The sequence below is a fragment of the Camellia sinensis genome, unplaced genomic scaffold (genome assembly GCF_055761805.1).
Source record: "Camellia sinensis isolate YWXY unplaced genomic scaffold, ASM5576180v1 Unanchor1, whole genome shotgun sequence".
Lineage (NCBI taxonomy): Eukaryota > Viridiplantae > Streptophyta > Magnoliopsida > Ericales > Theaceae > Camellia > Camellia sinensis.
This window is the reverse complement of record NW_028128987.1, coordinates 8,633,796-8,657,349: the sequence shown is the minus strand read 5'-3', so window position 1 is coordinate 8,657,349 and position 23,554 is coordinate 8,633,796. Positions and strand designations below refer to the sequence as shown.

At 34.6% G+C, this 23,554-nt stretch overlaps 1 protein-coding gene across 1 annotated transcript; it reads left to right on the top strand.

The window, feature by feature from the left end:
• The first annotated feature begins 161 nt into the window (after positions 1 to 161).
• On the top strand, positions 162 to 22,040 carry LOC145814033 (putative cinnamyl alcohol dehydrogenase 1). Its single transcript, XM_082910547.1, has 7 exons — positions 162 to 257; positions 12,848 to 12,961; positions 13,078 to 13,193; positions 17,986 to 18,088; positions 20,930 to 21,215; positions 21,423 to 21,573; positions 21,701 to 22,040. The coding sequence occupies exons 1-7, from the start codon at positions 163 to 165 to the stop codon at positions 21,895 to 21,897; spliced, it is 1,062 nt and encodes a 353-aa protein (XP_082766673.1). The 5' UTR covers position 162; the 3' UTR covers positions 21,898 to 22,040.
• Positions 22,041 to 23,554: the final 1,514 nt, after the last annotated feature.

Sequence of the window (23,554 nt, the reverse complement as noted above, 5' to 3'; positions counted from 1 at the left end):
TAAAATTCATTTGTGAAACGACCTTTCTTATTGACAATGACATTTATCAAAACCTAGACTTTGTAATAACCAATAAAATATAGAATATATAAAGTATAACAATGCAAATTAATTCAATTAAATAGAATATTTATGGAGAGGGAGAGAGAGGGGAAGTTAAGAATGAGTTCAGAAAGAGTGATGGAGGAAGAGGAGTGCCATGGGTGGACAGCAAGAGATGCATCTGGATTTCTCTCTCCTTATAACTTTGCCTGTAGGTATGTATATCTATATATATATATATATATGCACAAATATGTTCTTATCTATATCTATATTATTATATTAAGTGAATGTTGGACGTAAGTTTTTTTTTTTTTTTGTTACGTGTTCCTATACCATGTGCACTCTATTATAAAAATGTGTGATTTTATTTTAAAATTTTGTAATATTAATCATAAAATAAGTAATTTTACTATAAATTGACATAATAAAATATCCAGAATTTTGTGGTTGATATTGTAAAAGTTTGTGACTTGATTATGATATTTTTATTATATCAATTTGTAGCGAGATTATACATTTTATGGTTAATATAACAAAATTTTATAATAAAATTATATATTTTATGATACGATATATATAGTATACACCCCTAAAGAGATGCACACCATAATATTTCCCATAAAAGTTGGGTCCAATTTTGTTCATACATTTTCAAATTGTGTGAACAAAACCCTGCTCTTATTAGTTTAAAATAATAGCTTCATAATTTTAAAACAAAAGAAATTATTGTAATTTTTCACTTTTTTAATTGGATGGACAATTAGTAAAAGATGATACATGTGTATTTTTTTATTTTATTTACATTTGGTAGTTTAGATGTTAGGAAACACTATGGTCTGGACCTTCAAAATAATGTGTATCATATGCAAGTTATATTATTTGTGAGTTTGATTATCACAAATAGTATAACTCAATACTATAAGGCCATGTTTGTTTGGGCAGACTGGATTAGCATTCCCATGACTAATAGTCTTAGGACTACGAATCCGTTGGATTATGTATCCTATCTTTACTAATAGTCAAGTTTAAAATAATTAGTCCGTACTTTAATTGTTTAACTAAACATCGGATTAATAATTTTATTGGACTATTAGTCCAATCCCAAGCTCATGTCCACCTAAACAAACATGGCCTAAGAGTCATAACTAAAAAAAAAAAAATTATAACCAAATAATTATTGGATCGTAACCAAAATAATGTCATAATCAACATCACATAATTAATAACACATGGGTAATGCTCCGGTGCACACCGTATGCAACCCTACCACAAAATTACATAAGTTTTGACAAACTTACATAAGTGATTTCACAAAAATGTGTAAGTTAAATACAAATTCGTGTACGTTTACTTTTATCATTTTTATGATATTACTTAGGTAAAATTGTAAAAACTTATGTAATTTTGTAATAGGGTTACATACGGTGTGCATTGCACACCGAAATTTTTTTATAACACAATAAGTCACAACTAAATCGACAAAGGGAGTGTACAGCATAAAATTTCCCACATGTATTAATTTTTTTATTTTTTTATTTTTTGTAAAGAATAATTTTGATTTCTCACCAAATCTCACAATTTTTGGTTAGAAAGAAAATTTAAGTTTGGAGTGATTTGTCTTTATCACCATTTCTTTTTATTTCTTGCCTTATTAATCATCAAAATAAGTGATGAAAAAAACTCATTTGCACAATTTCTTTTTTTTTTCTTTTCTAAGCAACTCCTTCAATTCAAATGGAGTGTGGTAAAGGATAACTTACAAATACACTCACAAGGTTTGCTTAAAATATGAACTGTTCATTGTGGTTGTGAAAACTACAAATACACCCTATCGGATTTGTCATTTAACAGAGTTGACAGGGAAAAAAAAAAAGATTAACTATCCCCCTATATATCATAATGAAATTATAATAATTGTAAATTTAAATATATTATTGACATTATTGAAAATTGTTGATTGATTTAATAAAAATTGTTATTTGTTGTGCGATTAAAAATTTTAAAGAACGAAATACAATTTTAAAATTATAAAAAATTATTAATATTTTAAATAAATTTCAAAAAATGTATTTCTAAGATGTACAATTTTAATCATGTCTAGAGGGCTAATACTTACTCATGTTCAATCATGTCTGATTGTTTTATTTATTTTTGATAAGTGAAGGTTTCAGTACCAAATATATATATATATCTATATAATAAGATAGGAGGGTTTTTGAAAATATACCAAATGTATCAGAGATACATTTAATCTCAAAGGCTCAGATCAACTCTAAGAAAAATCAATGGTTCAAATCAATAGATGATTCCCGCCCAAACAATTCCCCTCACCTTTCCACCTATCCACGTCTCCTCCCCACCTTCCCTCTTTATCTCTCTCTCCCTCTTTGTTCTTCTGGATCAGTTGAAATCTGATCTAGGTTGAAGAAGAAAAAGCAAAAGAGAACAATAGCAGGGGAGAGCAAGAGAGAAGAAGCAACGAAATCGCAGGGGAGATCAATCTCGGAGTTGGCTAGGGTTTCCGATTGAGCAAAAGAGAAGAAGCAGCTGTTATTATATAGATAGATATTCAAGTCTCAAAACCCTAACATATATATATATATATATATATATATATGCTCAGATCTAGCTGGGAAGATCGTAGTTGGGAACAGACTCTGATTTATCGAGACATTAAAGCATGTAATGTATTGCTAGACTCCGAACTCAATGGCTGACCAGAGTGGTGGGAACAGTGGGTTATTTATCTCCGGAGTTGACTTGGACTGAAAAGTCGACTACAAACTCCGACGTGTTCGTTCTTGGGGCTTTATTGCTTGAGGTTGTGTGTAGAAGAAGACCGATTGAATCGAAAGCTTTGCCAGAGGCGTTGATTTTGGTGGATTGGGCGTGAGAGGGCTGGAAAGTGGGTTCGATTTTGGAGGTGGTAGATCCAAGATTGGGAGGTGAGTTTGATGAAATTGAGGTTGTGGTGGTGGTGAAACTTGGTTGATGTGTTCGAATAATGTTCAGGTGAAGAGGCCGAGTATCAAACTTCGATGAGTCTCTCTCCAAGGTCTTCACCCTCACCGACCTCACAAATCAAAGATCGCAGATATTCATCGACACAACTCCGGTATAAATCGATACCAAGACACTGGAAAGCCTCTACGATGTGTTGTGAGTGAAGAGAAATGCGCCGCCGTCACCATGGTTTTCGATCGGATCTGTTGTGGATCGCTCTGATCGAGAGAGAGAGAGAGAGGAGTCTACCACCAACTTCACTACCACTAAACATCGACGCCGCCATCTACCACCAACTTCACTCTCTGCTTCGAACCCCCCTGGGAGCTCTCTGGTACCCCCCTTCTCTCTCTCTCTCTCTCTGTATGTATATATATATATATATGCTTCAAGTTTTTTATTTTTAATTTTAGTTGGATAAATTGTTGTTTGTTGGTGGAAGGTTATCAAAGAGACAACTGATTTTTGTAGCTCCTCACATCTTAAATTGTTGCCAATTCCAAGGTTATCAAAGAGATAGCTTTTTTCTTGGTTAGTAAATCTTTCTCTTTCTCTCTTTATATGGATGTGTCTGTTAATATTTTTGTGATATACATAGTTTTTTGGGTGGAAGCCACATTGATGAACTTTGATAACTCCTTTTGGCCCTAAATAAAAATTGACATTGTAACTGTGTACTGAAATATGCTTCAGGTTTTTTATTTTTAATTTTAGTTGGATAAATTGTTGTTTGTTGGTGGAAGGCTATCAAAGAGATAGCTGATTTTTTAGATTGCAGCTCCTCACATTGTAAAGCTGAAGATAGCCATGTTATAGCCAATTCAAAGGTTATCAAATAAATAGCTTTTTTCTTGGTTTGTAAATCTTTCTCTTTCTCTCTTTAAATAGAAATTGACGTTGTAACTGTGTACTGAAATGTATATATTGAAATTTCTGACTGTAGGGGCAAAGTTTCAAGATCAAAAAATGTACCCATGTGTGCTCCCTACCACAGTTAGAGGGACTGTGTGTATTGAAATTTCTTTCATGAGTTGGCATATCTAAGTTTATACTTCAAAGAAATGTACCCATGTGTGCTCCCTCACTCTAAAATTCATTAATGTACCGATGGTTGCTGATTTTGTTTTCAAGTGCTAAACTTTTTCTGTGTTTTCGTTCTCTTCTCATTCTTATTTTATTATTTTTTTATAACTTTGTTTTCAACTCAATGAGGAGTTATCTTTGTTTGCTGCAGCATTGTCATCTAATTGTGATGATATAATAGATTTTACTTGCAAGAGTGATTGTGTTTTTCATGTTAAAAAATTGTCACTCACAATGGAGAGTTGAAACAGTGATTGTATTTTATTTTATTTTTTGATCAGAGTGATTGTATTTTATTTTATTTTTTGATCAGAGTGATTATGATTAATTGCTATTTACTGTCTGTTAATGGGAATCTTATATAATGGTCTTTCTAGCATGATTATTAGTAGCTGATTGGTGTAATTGGTTTGCTGTGCTTGGTTTAGCGTGTAGCATTTTCTTTTTATTCATTTATTTATTTATTATTTTTTTTTGGGGGAGGGGGGTCCCTAGCAAGAGTGTTTGGTTTGTTTTTCTATATGCTCATAGAAATTATTTTTGTGCTTTTTTGGCATTCATATTTGCGAGTTGTGATGTCACATATGTTTGGTTACTTATTGGTAGTTGTAAAGAAGTAACCTACTGTTAAGAGATGGAGGCTTCCCTTCCCTTGCATTGTAAAAGGGAAAGGTGAGAGAAATGGATAAAAAATTTAGCTTATATTTCATTGACATTTCCCTTACCTTTTTTTGTTTTTTTTTCTTCAAATTCCTATCCAAATCCATGATTTGTACTTTTATTTGGAACATATGATTTTTTTTTTATTGTTTTATAGTTGAAACCTATGTTATTTGATTTTGTTTTTGTTTCTGACGATTATTTGAGTTTCGATAGAGTTGTTTTGTGGCAATTCACTTCCCCTCTTTCAAATTCATTTTTTTTTTTATAAAAATGTTTTAGTTGAACTGAAGGTGTTCAATGTTATGGTGATTATAGAACTTATCATTGCTTCTTATTTTTAGATTTTTTTGGACCTTTTATGTTATGGTGATGATGACTTAAATGTTTTTTTTTAAAAAAAAGATACAAAAGACATAGAGCAATTCAAGTATTGGTTTCTATTGTGGGTTAATACTCCTTATATCATAGTGGTACTTTTATATAATTTTCATTTTGTTATTCATATTTAGGGGCTTCTCTAAATTTCATCAATTTACATACAAGTTTAATTGTACTAATGCATTGTTCACAAGTTGTTTGACAAAATAAGTATGAGAGATTTTTCTTTTTTCTTTTCAATCTTTGAGATATATTATTTTTGAGTTTTAGCTGAAGTTCAAATGGAACCAACCACTGGAATAGAACAGCAGGGATTCATTGACTAAGGAAAAACAACAGTGGTGTTATAGGGTATGCTAGCCTTAAATCTCCTCTTGCAAAGGTACAATTTTCTCCTAACTGGTTTTTACATGAGTATTTGCTCATAAAAAAAAATAATAAAAAATTGTATGTTGTTTTTGTGTTTGTGAATGGAGCAGAGTTGAAATGTTATAGTAACAACAGTGGATAGTGGAAGGAGAGCTCCGCAATAAATTTCTAGGCTTGAATGAGAAGAAGAGCTCTATTGATTTTGATGTAAGTGGGATTACCTTAAAAGTTGGTTTCTCGAACTCGGCTCACAAGGTAACGTGAACTGGTTTGTATCTCTCTATTTGGTTGTTTGACAATGCCAAAATCCAGTCCAGTGTTTTTTTCCTGGTTTCATTCAGATTTTAGTTTTTTTTTCCCCCGATTTTCCCTGCTCTATTTTTGACCCAAAATAATCTGCTGTTGTGTGTGCAATCTTTTTTTATTTTGTATTCAAAGTTTGATTTTTTTTAAATAAAGTATTTGTAAATGGAAAGTAATTTTTTTTCCAAACTTAGAATATGTTTTGTTCTCTCATTTTTGGGTGTTTGGGTTGTTTTCATGCATCCTTTCTTTCCAGGTCAGTTTTTTTTGGGTTTTTGTTTCACTCATCTGTGTTTTTATTTTTGTTGATTGATTGTTTTAATTGATAGGAAGGTTCCAATATCCAAGTTAGTTTTTTTTTGTTTAATTTTTAAATGGAAAAGCATTAAACTTAAAATCTGTTGGGTGTTTGTTCCATTGGGTTGTTTTTTTTTACGATTTCCCTGCTCTGTTATTTTATTTTATTTTATTTTTGTGTTCAAAGTTTGATTTTTTTTAAATGGAAAAGTATTTGTAATGGAAAACTTAGAATCTGTTGGCTTCAAATTCTACTGGAAACTTAGTATATGTACAGAAAAGCATCAAACTTAGAATTTGTTGGGTGTTTGTAACATTGGGTTGTTTTTTTTTTACGATTTCCTTGCTCTGTTTTTTTTTATTATTATTTTGTATTCAAAGTTTGATTTTTTTAAATGGAAAAGTATTTATAATGGAAAAGTATTGATTGCTAATGAAACTTCCAATCTGTTGGGTTCAAATTGTAATGGAAACTTAGTATATGTATATGTATATGTATTTTAATATCAAATGGGTTTTATTCTGTAATGTGTCCATTCATATTTTTTTTAGAATCTGTTGGGTTCAAATTGTAATGGAAATAACCTGTTTGTTTTTTAGAATCTGTTGGGTTTATATATTTTTTTAGAATCTGTTGGTTTAAGTCTTTTTCCCCTTTCAATGTTGTCTCTCCCCTTCTCTCTCTGTTGGGCTGTGACTGATATAAACAAACAGGTTATTTTAGGGTTTTGTTTACGGGTCATTTATGTTTTTTTTTTTTAAATCAATCTAATACATATTAATTCACTGGAAACTCCCACAACTTTTGAGTTTGTGATTTTTTTATTTTTTATTTTTAGATAACAGGGTTTGGTCAAAACCTCCCACTTGAGGGCATTGTAAAAATTATATCTGATAACATTGTATTTTCCAGTGAAGCAGTGTTGATGTGATAAAATTGTCACTTGGCTGGTTCGGTCTTTTATTAAATAGAATGATCATTGTGATTTTTTTCCCAGTTAAATTTTTGGGCATTGTAAAAATTAACTCAACTAACTGGTTGGGGGCTGAGAGTAGGTTTTTATTGATCCCATAACCCTGAAATATTGAATATACCATCTCACAAATTTTATAAGATAATAAGCCTGAAGATATGCAGGTAAGGATGTCTAAAACCAACCTTTTTTCCTTCGCGTCTTTTCATTTTTTTGAGGTTCCCATTGAAGTTGTTCTTTGTTTACATTCTTTGCAGCCTATCCCCAATCAAAAGATCCACTGGAGATCGCTTCATGGTCTCCCTAACAGGTAAATCCCTCTGATTATAACTATTAAATTATTTATTCCTTGAAGTATTTTTATTGGCTGTTGTAAACTCCCACAGCTTCTGAGTTTGTGAAACTCCCATAATTGTTTGAGTTTGTGAAATTGTTTTTCCAGTGATGCAGTTATATCTAGTAACATTGTATTTTTCAGTAATGCATTGTTGATGTGCTAAAATTGTCACTTCTGTTTTTGATTAAATATAATGATCATTGTAATTTTTTTTCCCAGTTAAATTTTTGGGCATTGTAAAAATTAATTCAACTAACTGGTTGGGGGCTGAGGGAAGGATTTTACTGATCCCATCTCACAGATAATAAGCCTGAAATATTGAATTCTCTTTATCCCATCTCACAAATTTTAGAAGATAATAAGCTTGAAGATATGCAGGTAAGGATGTCTAAAACCTACCTTTTTTTCCTTCGCGTCTTTTCATTTTTGTGAGGTTCCCATTGAAGTTTTTCTTTGTTTACATTCTTTGCAGCTCATCCCCTTCCCTAACAGGTAAATCCCTCTAATTCTAACTAATTAAATTATTTATTCCCTCAAGTCTTTTTATTGACTGTTGTAAACTCTCACAATTGTTTGAGTTTGTAATTTTTTTTCCCCCAGATAACATTGTATTTTCCATAATATAATCAAATCCAATTTTTTGACTTTCATTGGAAACTCCCACAGCTTCTGAGTTTATGAAATTTTGTAAGTTTGTGAAACTCCCACAATATTTTTAGTTTGTCAATTTTTTTTCCAGATAACATTGTATTTTCCAGTGATACAGGGCTTGGTCAAAACCTCTCACTAGAGGGCATTGTAAAAATTATATCCGATTACATTGTATTTTCCAGTGATGCAGTGTTGATGTGATAAAATTGTTGCTTGGCTGGTTCTGTTTTTTATTAAATAGAATGATCATTGTAATTTTTTTTCCCAGTTAAATTTAAGGTACCTAATTGTCTTATTAATATAATAACCCACATTCTGTTGGACCCTTTTTATGAGCTTGCATTTATCGATTCAACAATCTTACAGGGTCATCCAAGAGCAATATAAGTATATCTTGATTTGACCTGAAAACAAATTTATTCCAATACAAATTTTGTTGCATGACACCTGTCTAATATAAGTTTGTCGTGCTGAAAAATGCTGATATGTGAATATTCTCTCTTAGATGTTTGGTACCCATAGGACTACTGACTAACTGGGAAATGTTATGGCGTGATTCCCAAATTGGTGTGGTTTATCAATTCAATAGACAGATATCTGAATGTCTTATTGGTCACTGAAGGGTAGAGTTTAGAGAAGATAGTGAGGAAATGGTATTAACAGAAGCTAAGCTTTAATCTGCTCCAAATTCATGCAAAGCTGATGCTTTATGGCTTCTTTTAGAACTATAATATGCTCCTTGGTTCTTCTTTGATTTCTCTCTCCCTGTTCCGTCACTAGGATACCTATAAAAAACATTGTATTTTCCAGTGATACAGGGTTTGGTTAAAACCTCCCACTTGAGGGCATTGTAAAAATGATATTTGATCATTGTAATTTTTTTTCCCAATTAAATTCTTCAGTTTCAGTTCCTTTTTTTGCTTTATGTATCTGTTTGCTAACCACATGTTTTCTCTCATTGCGGTTTGAAATTATTTAGCTGAAATTGCTCGCTCCTCTTTCTTTGTTGACTTCATTGTCTTTACCAGTTACCAAACATAAAATTCCGACTCCGGAGCATGAACTGAACTGATTCTCACCAAGATAATCTCTTTATCCTCATATTTCTGCTCTGTTTTGTTACCCACAAAAGGTGCAAAAAACAAAAACATTTGAACAACTCTTTTGGGTTTAGGTTTACCTTTCATTAAAATAGTAATTTGTTAGAAATTTTTTTTTCCCTTCAAGTCACTACTTGACTCTTAGTGGTTTGTTTGGTTGCTCAGAAAACGATACAAAAATAAAGGAATCTAATTCTGAATAATCTGAACTATTAACCCCAAATGTTGACAAAACTTTAGCTTTATGAAACACCAAAGCACCACGATTGTATTTTCCATAATGCAATTTCACAATTTCTATGCAATTCCAATATTAATTTCTTTATTATTTGTTTTTTATACTTATCTGAATTAATAATTTTAATCTCACTAAAGATTTATCTGTAACAAACGCACGCTCAATAATCTCATCTCATGTCCTGTAAAACCCAAAAACGCTGCAAAGACATTGCTTGCACGATCTCTTGAACAAACAAACAATGGAAAATAAAATTGAACAAGCAATTGAACAGACTCAAAATCAAGATGGTACAAAGAATGCATACTAAAGCAGCAGCACCATAATCTTCATTCAAATATAACAATTTTTATAAATTCTATCATCATAACATAAATCAATCAAACCCAGATGAATTCACACACATGTATCGACACATTAAAAAAATACTTTCAATTGTTTAGTAAAAGTAAATCAACTCCACCCACATTAAAATAAAAATACACTTTTTTTTATTACTTGGAATGGACGCATTTGATGGAGAAATGAAAATCGAAAGAAAACGCATTACCTTAAATTCTATAGTGACTTATTAATGCTTCTTAATTAATTATTGAAGTGATTAATAATTTCAATTGTGTTTTAAATTGAATTATAAGATAGGCGATAAATTTATTTTATTCCCTTCTTGCAATTCAAAACAGTAGGTATGGTTTAACCAATGTGTTTTTTTAGTTTTTTCCCAGTATGTATAGTTTGTTTCATTGTGTTTTCAATTGTATTTTCCATTGTTTGTTTGTTCAATTGTATTTTTTCCATTTTTTATTATGAACTTGGGGTTGTTTGTTCTATTGTTCTTGGGAATGTTCTATTATATTTTCAATGTGCTGGGTTAGTTTTATTTGATAGTTGGTATAAATTGCTAATGAAACGGTTTTTGTTTTTGTTTTTTGTTTTTTTGGCATAAATTTATGTTTAGACTTTCTAAATAATAAATGGTTAACGGATTTTAATATCATCTCTATAAAATTGAAATCAGTTGGGAAAGAGAAGAGTTCAAATTTGGACAATTGTTGTGCTCCGATTTTAATACTCTTCATGTTGCTAGGGCTGATTTTAATTTTATCATTTTAATGTGATTGTTAAAATACATCATTGATGGGTTTAAAATTAAATAACCAAATACAAGTTCTTTAAAAAGAAAAATATATTAATATAGATATATAACTGCATTTTAATCTTAATATTATTTACACTAGGCCTGTAAATGGATCGGATTCGGATCGGATCTGTCAAAATCCGAATCCGAATCCGATTATGTCAAACCCGAATCCGATCCGAATCCGTTTAGTCTATATCCGATTATAGATATCCGAATCCGAATCCGATGATTTCGGATATCCGATCCGATAATCCGATCCGATCCATTTATTTATTTATTGAGCTATAATTTTATATAATTTGATTTTTTTTTCATTTTGTGTTTTTTTTTCATTCAAATTGATAATACTCGGATCGGATTATCGGGTTATCGGGTCGGATCGGATTTTTGCAGATTCAATCCATTTAATAAATGGATTAAACGGATTCGGATTATCGGATTATCGGATCGGATTTTTTTGTAAACGGATTCGGATTATCGGATCGGATTCGGATCGGATTCGGGTTAAATCCGATCCATTGACAGCCCTAATTTACACCGTGCCTTTAGGCACGGGCATACGCTAGTATATATATATGCAAAAAATTTCTCAATACAAGGCCATCGAGGCAAAGCATAAAAGCTAAGGTGTCTGGCATCTGAGCCACCAAATAAAATAAAATAAACTAGACTCTAATAGAGAAACTCTCACAAACCCAAAACCTTAGGTAAAGAAGATTCTCTCACAACTCGAGAGGGACATGTGTGAACAAAGTTTTTAAAGGCCAATTTGTAATGTGAGTTATTTTATCTTTTATTGGGTTAGACATGGCCTTAAAACTTTGAGGTGCAGGCATTTTAAATTTTAAATTTTTATATTTAATAAATGTATAAAAAATATATATATATATATATATATATATTTTTTAGATAAATAAGTCATATATTTAACCAAAAAAATAAATATTACAATAACGTTCATTCCACGTCTAAAGGCAACACACCTTACAAAAGGAAAAACACATCTAACTGCTCCACACAATAGGTTAAAATTAAAATCCGGAGCTAGGCTACCACAATATAACACATTGGACAAGTTAATAGTAAATAATTTCTGTCCAATACATCAAAACCCTTGCAACAGCAAATTTATCTTCCCCGTGAGAGGCTATAAAGCAGCAAAAGGCACTGTAGCAGCATGGACTTTGAAACACAGCAACACACGCATGAGCTGGACCGCACGCTACACACAACGGGAGCGTGAAAACCACGCCAGAGCGACCCCCCTTCATCATCCTCAACGCACGGCACCGGAAGAGCAAAAGCCATACCAGCACCAGAAGACACGGCACAAGCTTCAGCAGCAGCAGCTCAACACACAGCTTTCGGTGGAGTTTGGCACAAGCAAAAGCCATACAGATTGGTGGCCAAACTCCAGCGCAGCAGCTCAGCAGCAGCTCAACACACAGCTTTCGGAGCTCCGGCAATATGCATCGTTGTCTTCTTCTCCGGCACAACTCCGACAACACACAACCAAAAAGATTCCTCTCCTTACACAAAAAGCCATAAACAGAGCACTAGGAATACCAGAAAATTGATCTGAGAGGTTGGAATCAGAATAACCACCCACTTTCCATCTCATCCAAGCACCACACTAAACTATGGTGGTGTCACACATGACACACTACTTTACATAGTCTCAACACCATAGATCAGGAAAAATTATGAAGGTAGAGGTGGGGTTACTGACTCTCCCCAGCAAACAAATCTCTAGGAACTCTACACTCTTAATTAGCCATGAAGATCCAAGAGAGGGGATCACAAGAAAACAAAACCGTAAAAGATATATCTAAATTAATATGGATAAACACAAAATCAATACCTCCCAACAGATGATCAATGAAGTACCGTGGAGGAGTAATGGATTCTCTAAAAAAATATATATATTAAAAACTAAATATAGAGGTGTGAGTATGTTTCTCCTCAAGCCATCAAACATTTTATTGAAAAGAATAAAGATTTCCCTCATTGAAGGTAAAAACGGCATTATTAACTTCAGCTATCAAATTTCTCATTTAAGCTTAGTTTTTTTATTTTCTTGGTTAGTCATTTACTTGATTTTATAAGAGAATTATTTTTAGATTTAAACCAAGTATTAGACTAAGATTAATAACAGCCCAAGACAAGCCATATGCGTACTTATATGTTATAGAACACTTCGCATGTTTCCTTTCTATTTTACCAGCTTATCTGTATATTTACCAGTTTTAGTATGAAAAAATGCAGGGCTGTTGAAAGTAATGATGTTTCATTGAAAATTACCCACTGTGGAGTGTGTTATGCTGATGTTGTATGGACCAGGAACAAACTTGGAGACTCACAGTACCCCCTACTGCCTGGGTATGTAGATTTTCTCTGTTGTTTCAAATTTTCTATAGAGGGTCATTCCATAATGCAGACACTTCTTAAGAACTAGTGTGTGTGTGTGTGTATATATATATAACATCGCATAACAGACATGAGATTGCTGGAATTGTTAAAGAGGTTGGTTCCAATGTTCATCACTTCAAAGTTGGAGACCATGTTGGAGTGGGAACTTATGTCAATTCATGCAGAGATTGTGAGTATTGTGGTCATAGTTCTAAATCGCGGTATCGGGTAACGTAACGGTATCGATCGCGGAGTATCGGTATCGGTAGTATCGGCCGGTACGTATCGGGAATCGGGTGTCGCGGCCGTGAAATTTTAAAAATCATTAACAATCCTTCTGAAACTCAATTTTGTACATTTTTTTTACTCTTTTAACCTTAATGTCACATTTTAATCAAAATTTTGATATATAAGGACACTTTTAACTCATTTTTAACTAAATGATATATATTTATTTTAGTCTCAATTATAACTTTCAATTATCTACGATTTAAAATAAATCCACAACATTATACCAACTAGACAGTATACCAAAGTTGCAAATTTGGCCCAAAACTCAATTTTATCATTTTTGCAAATTTGGCCCACAACAGTATACCAACTAGACAATACACCCAGTACACCAACCCAGTGGTATTACCAACTAGACCTACGAGTTGGTTAAAAAACATATGGGCCAAGATTGCCCAAAACAACCCACCAACTATCTTGAGTAAAATATTTTGGCCCAAAACTATCACTGGACATTTATATAAAATATGAATATAAAGGTTGCTTGTTGCTGTAGCTTCAAAGCTTCAATGGCGGACGACCCAGAAAGGATTCTGAAACACGCCGGATGCCGCCGAAGAACATCACAACCTCGTCGTGAACCTTATAGTTGCACTCCCACTTTAGCGAAGACCAGCAATCCAAAACCAGAAAACAGCAGCCACGAGCAGCTCTCTGCGCTTTATTTCATCCGTACCGGCGACGACAAAGCTGTATCGGACCGTATCGCCCAATGTATCGGTTTCAGGCCGTTACGTACCGGGACTCGGACGCTACGGCCGTGAAATTCATTCTCGCCGGTATACCGGTGAGTATCCGACTCGGCCCTCCCATTTTCCGGTACGAACCGGCCGGTACGGGACGTACCGGCCGATATTTAGAACCTTGATTGTGGTATGGATATGGATGTTGTAAATCAAAGTATAAAACATGCAACGGAATAAAATGTTTAGATCATACATTTTCTTTGATCTAAAACCTTGTGGATAAATCACGTGCTACCAGAATCTAGTCAATCAACCCAGCAGTGAAGTGATATTACAATATTGAATATCACCCACACAAACCACAGTGCAAATGGCTTTGATCGTTATTTTGGGAGAGAGTCAGTATCTTGAAAAAAAAAAAAACATACGTTTTTCCACTTAATCACCCATATCCCATATATCAGATATATAATCTATTTATCTCATTTATCCATTTGTTAAATGAGATAATATCTGATATCTATATCATCTATCCATATCATGATATGATAGATATATATCCTGAGTGGCTATCCAAATAGGTTTGAATTCAAATTCAAAACCCATTTGGATGAGGTTCAAAAGGTTAGTCACAAATATCATTTTTCCACTTAGTCACAAATATCATTTTTCAAATCTATTTATCTCATTTTTCCACTTAGTCACAAATATCATAGTGGACTAAATGCGCCAATACAAATATCTACGACTTTCCTACTTACTTGTGCGCACCCATTGCAAACAAAGTTACGCATTCACATGAGAGCAGGATGTTATAAGCGAGTGGGCCCGAGAAGGCCTACTCAAAACATTGTGTCATCATCTCATTAATGTGATTAAATATAATAAGCCACTGGTTCATGACCAATGTCATAAACTAATTCCAATCATCTTAATGTGTGAGTTCTCAAAGACAAGTTTTAAAGGTTTAGGCCCAACTAGGTAATGACTCACGACAAAGTCATATTCACTAGATCATAAAAGGGATGTCATGGAGATATCAAGTGCGCCTAAGTCGCAAATTTAACTAGTAAGTGCTAATCCCCTGCACCTTCAAGTCAATTTTATTCTCCATACACTTTACTGCATCTAGTTGAAAGATGACGATACTCATCTTGCCATATCTATTTCTCGCTTCATAGTTACTTGCAATTAATTCTACTATCCACAAGAAGGAGAGAATAAGCTGTCAACTATGACAGCTCCAAAGTAACTTAAGCGCGAATTAGGCTAAAGAGTCTAATTCAACACAATGCTCTCACAAGTGATGCGTCAAATTCTTAGAGTCATAACAACCTTGTCGGCCTTGACCTTTTCATCACTATGCCGCAACGTTTGCGCTTAGTGTTAAACGTTATTAAAAAAACGTTAGCCTAGCTAAGGAATTATACAAAGAAGCCCCTCCTCATGTCTCACACTCAAGTGTGGAAACAGTAAGTGTCCAGACTTAGACAAGTTGGCAATGCTAATAGATTTTGCAGCCACTAAGCGCTAATCTTTTCACTTAGTGTTAATAGATTTTGCAGCTACTAAGCCCTAATCTTTTCACTTAGTGTTAATAGATTTTGCAGCTTTTAAGCGCTAATCTTTTAACTTCACGTGATATTTCAACGCACACTATTATAGTGCATGAAATTTTGCTCCATCCAACTCCCAATAATTGGGTAGAGAGCAAAACACTGCCCATACTGGTTACTCGTCTTACACTTAATGAATAATTTATTTAAGCTCGCATTTCTAGGATGATGTGACTCTTGAATGTTACTTCATCCAATGATGTAACATTATTTACAAATCAAATTACAAAGTCAATCCGCGCAGCTCATTAGTCAAGATCATATACTGATCTATTGAGGGCTTACTAATTTCATAACCCCAAAACTTGCCAACCAAAACTACGTAGTATGCCGCTAACCATAGCGCACACATTAGTTTTTATTGTGCCAAACAAGGCACCAAAACCACGGCGACTTTGAGTCATGTTTCCTTACTTTGGCTCAATTAAGGTTTGACCTAAAGTCTCCAAGACTTTTGCTCATCTAAAGAATGGGATTAGTTTGTTCACATTTGAACATCTCTACTAAGTCTAGGTCAATCAAATTAACTTCCATAAGTTAAATCAATTTAGAGAGAAATTCGCATTGGGATTAATTTGATTAGCATAATATAATTTTGCCGCAAAAAACTAAATTAAATAGTGACAATATTACACAAGTCGCAAGATCGAAAATCCGCTATGCTCGTAATCATCTCTTGCGCCACAGGTGACAATTATCCAAAATTTAATTTAATTTATGCGCAAAATATTGGTTTTCGGGAGTTAATCTACGAAGATTTCTCTCAACCGAATAACCTCCCACTGACTATGGCATATACAAAGCATGATAAATTCCATACAATAGCATCTTAATGTAAATTTACAAATAACTCATGCTATATTCATTTAATAATGGAATTCTAATAAATAAATAAATAAATAATCATGCTCCTCTAATTACAACATATTACAAACTCTAAAAAAAATATGCTGTATTAAATATTTAAATTATGCCATAATAGAAAGTACATCATCCTGAAATTTTCTGGAATTTTCTGGTATTTTCTGGAATTTTCTGGAATTTTAAATAACTAATAAACACACATAAAACCAGAAATAAATATTCCAGAATCTGATAAAATGCTATAACTATACCAGTAAATAGTAAACTATATCAATAGTCTACAATAAAAAATTCAGCACCAGAAATTTAATCATGCAACACCAGATGCATTTTAAAGCAAAAATAATGCATTATTATTTCAGGAAATATATTTTTTATTTTCATAAAATTTTCAAAATTTTACAGAATGTAGAAAAATTAATTCTGAGTCTAACGGTATCAACCATGCTTAAAACAAAGCTATAACGAATAAATTATGGCCAATTAACGTAATTCAGAATTAAAAACAAACAAACAGACAGAACCTTAGAGCCAAGCCAGTCGGGAAAAATGACTCGGCTCGGCTCGGCTCGGCGCCGCACAGCGCAACTCGGCGCGAGTCGGCTTAAGGGGCGGCTCGGCGCGGCTCGGAGCGCGGCTCGGCGCTCTGCTCCAGCACGCGGCGCGCGTGCGAGGCGCGGACGGCGTGCGCGTGGACAGCGCCGCTGACGCGCGCGTGATGGCGCGTGTATGCGCGTCTGCAGGGGCGTCTGGAGCGTGTGGGCGCGTGGCAGCGCGTGGGCGCACGTGGCTGCGGCGTGGTGGCGCGTGCATTCCACGCGCCGCCTTCCAGGGTACTGACTGGTCCGATTTTTATACTGCCGAACTCCTTTTTTCAAAATAAAACCGTTTATGGTATGAAAAAAGACATTAATGAACATAAAAAAAAATATTTATGCTCTTAATCTAATCAAAGTAGATTTTTTTTTTCTCCTTTACAAACATTCATGTATATAATGTAAACATACACATGTAAAAATATACACATGATTAAAAAGAAACACGAAAATATCCATCAATGGCTCTGATACCAATGTAAATCAAAGTATAAAACATGCAGCGGAATAAAATGTTTAGATCATACCTTTTCTTTGATCTAAAACCTTGTAGATAAATCACGTGCTTCCTGAATCTAGTCAATCAACCCAGCAGTGAAGTGATATTACAATATTGAATATCACCCACACAAACCACAGTGCAAATGGCTTTGATCGTTATTTTGGGAGAGAGTCAGTATCTTGAAAAAAAAAAAACATACGTTGTTTTTCCACTTAATCACCCATATCCCATATATCAGATATATAATCTATTTATCTCATTTATCCATTTGTTAAATGAGATAATATCTTATATCTATATCATCTATCCATATCATGATATGATAGATATATATCCTGAGTGGCTATCCAAATAGGTTTGAATTCAAATTCAAAACCCATTTGGATGAGGTTCAAAAGGTTCTAAGGGTCATGCCACATGGGCGTCCAATTTCTAACAGATGTCTACTGCTCCAAGGGACCTGTCCGTACATTCAACTCTATTGATGTTGATGGTACGATCACAAAAGGCGGATATTCTAGTTACATTGTTGTTCATCAAAGGTATGTTTAGTTTTTTTCCCCCTTTCATAGAATCAGTGTTGCAAGTCAAAGATATATTGAGACCCCAAGCCCGACATAGTTGAGTCAATAAGCAAACTACTAAGTTGCCTCATAGTTGAGTCAATTCTGATAGTTAGATTTGAACTTGGGCATCACATATGGATGAGTGCCTCATCCAACAAGTGTACCCCTTAGTTTATCCATTCTCTAATTTCTCTAAAATCCAATAAAAAATGCATGTTTGGATGATGATTGAACTAGCTTCTGTAAACATAAATTTCAGAACATAAACCTTATACTTTGGATCATTTACCATGTGTATTATCAAGAAATCAAGACAAAATGACATACCTGAATCCATTGATGAACGGTTAAACGGAAGCATGATTATCAATGAACTCTTTGTTATTGATTATGTTATTGCCTTCTAATCCTTTTCCCTTTGGTGCCTTATGTTTCTCCTTGAGAGGATTTAGGAAAAAAAATGGCAGTGTTCTTATTTTCACCTGGGAAGGAATAGGGACCATAACCTTTTAAAGGTTGTAATTGGTTTTCAAAACTGAAAGGTTGTGGAAGTTCAAAAGGAATGAAAACCAACTTTAACCAATATGTTTTAATTTCTATTTCTGCCCCTCATAGAAATAGAAATTATACAACTAGTATCTACACATTAGGTCCATAACACATATACCTTTAAGCCTATTAACTAAATTGAATCACTTAAATTGTAGGCTTCTTATAAATGATAACACCACATTTAATTATGTGGTCCCATTGAGACATTATCTAACAATCTCCCACTGGACCACATATGTACCCTGAAAAATGTGCTTAACTTTAGTGAGCTCAGAAATTTGTTATCATAACTTGAGGGTATCCAAACAATCTTGTCCATTAACTATATTAATATAGGATCAAAGCGGTCTTCGTTACATCAATCGTAACTAGACCCACCAATGGTCACGTATACTAATACAGCTAAATGACATAGATCAATCATGGATGCGTAGCATAGAAATTACATGTGATGTGATCCATACATGCCTATTTCCAACTGGTCCTACTTAACTTTATTGAGATCAATACTTCACAATACGTAACAGAGCATAATAAACTGAATATTTCATTTCTGCAGAAATTAATCTAATTACATAGATAAAACTCAAGGCTGACATAAAGCAGTAATATAAATACAAACTCCCACTAAACCAGAATGTTCTCAAATAGAACAACACCCATATGAGCAGTGTGCTCATGAAAGACCTTGGGTGGTAGTCCCTTCGTAAGTGGATCCGCTATCATGGAGTTTGTCCCAATGTGCTCTATGGAAATCTGTCCACTCTGCACTCTTTCTTTTACAACTAGGAACTTGATATCAATATGCTTTGATTTTGTCGAGCTCATGTTGTTATTGGAATATAAAACTGCAGACTTATTGTCACAATATAACTTAAGTGTCCAAAATACGCAACCTAGTGACAAAATTCCGCAGCCATATTTAATGACAACATCTCAAGATACCTAGCACAACATTAATACCAAGCCTTTGGGTAGTGATATTAACTGTAAGTGGTATTCTTGTTGTAATGATCAAACATTGACAATAAGTTATGTCAAATAACAAATCTATCTTTTGATGGATTTATTATTCACATTAGGTTTTCTTGACAATTGGCACATGTTTATCACCACAAAATGTGTGTGTAATTCTGCCAAGTCTTAATCATGTCTTTGGACCGATAAATACCCGCATGAGATACATAGACATGAACTTCAAAACATTCCATATAAAACAATCTAGACAAGAGAGATCACTTTTGTGACATCTTGTTTGAATTGACTTATATTGAGAATGTTAAAAAATTAAATTTTTGTAGACGTTGTATGAAATTACATTAAATTTAAAGATTTCTAAATTTGTGACCCCGTATATATTGTATAATCTGCAGCAATTCCAATTATATATATACATATATAAATAGAATTGACGGGTCCAAAAAAAACTGCCCACCGAATCATTTTACAATTCCAGAAAACAGATTGCCATTTTCACAGAACAAAACAGGAAAAAACAGAATTTACATCCATAAGAAAATTCAGAATCTGATTCCAGGAAACTAAATAGAATGAATAAAGCATATCAATTCTGATAAGGCACATGATATGCTGGCTCTGATACCAATTGTAAACATAAATTTCAGAACATAAACCTTACACTTTGGATCATTTACCATGTGTATTATCAAGAAATCAAGACAAAATGACATACCTGAATCCATTGATGAACGGTTAAACGGAAGCATGATTATCAATGAACTCTTTGTTATTGATTATGTTATTGCCTTCTAATTCTTTCCCCTTTGGTGCCTTATGTTTCTCCTTGAGAGGATTTAGGAAAAAAAATGGCAGTGTTCTTATTTTCACCTGGGAAGGAATAGGGACCATAACCTTTTAGAGGTTGTAATTGGTTTTCAAAACTGAAAGGTTGTGGAAGTTCAAAAGGAATGAAAACCAACTTTAACCAATATGTTTTAATTTCTATTTCTGCCCCTCATAGAAATAGAAATTATACAACTAGTATCTACACATTAGGTCCATAACACATATACCCTTAAGCCTATTAATTAAATTGAATCACTTAAATTGTAGGTTTCTTATAAATGATAACACGACATTTAATTATGTGGTCTCATTGGGACATTACTTGCCTCCATATGGCTAGCATTGTTGCCCAAACACGGCATTAATGTGTTGAATTTGAAATCCTCATTTATGATATTAAGACAAACATAGGGAATTGAATTCAACATTGTGCCTATGTTGATGCTTGTAAAATTACAGGTACTGCTTTAGGATACCTAATGACTACCCATTGGCCGCAGCAGCACCACTGCTATGTGCAGGAATCACCGTTTACAGTCCTATGATGCGGCATAAAATGAACCAACCAGGTAAATCTCTTGGGGTGATCGAGCTAGGTGGCCTCGGTCACTTGGCAGTGAAGTTTGGGAAGGCTTTCGGATTAAGTGTTACAGTTTTCAGCACTAGTATAACTAAGAAAGACGAAGCCCTAAACAAGCTCGGAGCAGATAAATTTTTGATCTCGTCTGACGAAGAACAGATGAAGGTAAAGACCACGAGCATTTCTCCTCCTTGGATGTATTATGCTCTGTTCGTCAAGGGCTCACTAATTAGCAGCAAAGTTAGAATTATAGCAATAAAAGTTTTAGTAAATTGACAATCATTATCTTAATTTCACTAATTAGCAGCAAAGTGAGAATTATAGCAATAAAAGTTTTAGTAAATTGACAATCAATATCTTAATTTCATGCAGTCCATGGTTGATTCACTCAACTTTATCATTGACACAGCATCAGGGGATCACCCGTTCGATCCGTGCATGAAGCTGTTGAAGACCGGTGGCACTCTTGTCCTGGTTGGTGGCCTAAGTGAAGTCAAGCTCAATCCTACAAGTCTCATAGTGGGTATGCATTTTCATCACATAGTTCTTGAAAATTTGAAAATTAAAAGAAAATAATGGGCATTTTGATTTTCTGAGAGAAGAAATTCCCTGGCAATGAGAATTCAAACATTAAAATGTTTCTTTGGTAGGTATGAAATCCATTTCCGGGAGTGCGACTGGTGGCACGAAGGAGAGGCAAGAAATGTTGGATTTCTGTGCAACTCAAAAGATATACCCAGATATTGAAATGATTCCTATCGAGTATATAAATGAAGCTTTAGAGCGTCTGATAAAGGGGGACGTGAAGTACCGATTTGTTATTGACATAGAAAACTCCCTGAAGTGAAACAATGGTGGGAAAATAAAAATAAACATAAAAACAAACCATTAATGACTGTGAAGTTAATGAAAATAGAATTGACAAGAGGATGTATGTAATTAAATAGATACCAATAAGCAAAAGGGTGAGGCAAGTAGTGATATTCTTGATATGTTGTGCCTACTTGCTATATGAGGCAATACTGTTAGGGGGTTTGTTTTTAGACTTACGCCAAGTTTGGCTAATCTAAAAAAGTGCACTTATTTCATCTTTTTATCTTTTTTGAGTCATATCAATCAGCATCTCCTCTCTACTTTTTCTACACATAATACAAAAAAAGTCAAAAAGTGCACTTATTTAGTCTTCCCAAACTTGGCCTTAGATTGTATGAGAGGGTAATTTTTGGGAAAATTGGGCCGAACTTCGAGTTTGGTTTTGAGGCCCAAAACGCAGTGGACTAGGTAAAAAGGCCGTACAGAATACTCCGGCCCAGAAGGGCAAAGTTACACCGGCCTTGGGAAGACAAAGCTACTTCGGCCCAAGGAGGCAAAATTACTCCGGCTCAAGAAGAGATCGTTACTTCAGCCCGAGGAAGAGTAAAACTACTCCGGTCTGGAGGCAATTCACAGTTAGGCCGGTCTCAGAGTTAGTCCGGTCGCAGTATGTTCTAAGAAGGCCGGTGTCGGAATTAGTCCGGTCGAGACTTATATTGGTTAGGTCGGTCCGAACTTGTTACTTGGAAGTTTGATCTAAGCGCATCAAGGTCGAACAGGGCAGCCGAAGTAAAAAGTTGGAGGAGAAGACCGAGCTAAGGATAGTTCGGCCTTCTGTGGCTCGGTATAGCCAAGTTTACTTCGGTCAAAAGGAAGTTCGGCCGTAAAGAAAACCATCCCACTTGGTTTGAGCAGTGGGGGAGGGTGTAAAAGGATAAGCATTATCCTTAGGAGAATGAATCCTAGGAGGACTCTGCATGGAGAAGTGCAAGTCCTACTAGGATTGTGCCACGGGAAACTTATAAAAGCTCACAAGCATCACCTTGGAGGAGGTAATTGAACATAATCTTTCTGAGAACTTAGAGCTTTGTCTATTTGTCAAGTTTACTGACTTAGGCATCGGAGAGGTTTCCGGCACACCCCCGCCGGCTAGCTCACGTTTGTGTTCTCAGGTGACAAAGCGACGTCGTACGGAGAAGCGTGGACTTGGTCAACAGGATTATACGAGGAGAATTATTTCCTCCCCGTACAATTGGCGCCGTCTGTGGGAAGAACAGACAAGAACAAAAACCTCTTGACTAAGCTTCTCCTTTTCTCATTCAATGGCACACATTGAAGACTTGCCGCAGTCCGCCGTCGACGGACTAACTCCAGAAGGCGGCGCAAGGCGTGAGGGATTACCTGCTGTCCCTCCCATGGCGGACTTGGAGCCCCAACAACATAATTCCAGGAGGAGCGGCAGGGGAAGGCGGAATGGCAGCCCTCGTCACTCTCAAAGTCCCGACAGGCAAAGGAGGAGGATTGATCCTCAAGTCCTGGAAGATCGCGTAAAGGAACAGGATGAACTGATTCGGAGGATGGCGGCGGACATGGAGGCCTTGAAACGCCAGATGAAGACCAAAGATGTGGCGACAGGAGAGGGGCGTAGGCACAAGACGCCCCCTCGCCACTCAGAGAGTCGTAGTAGGAAT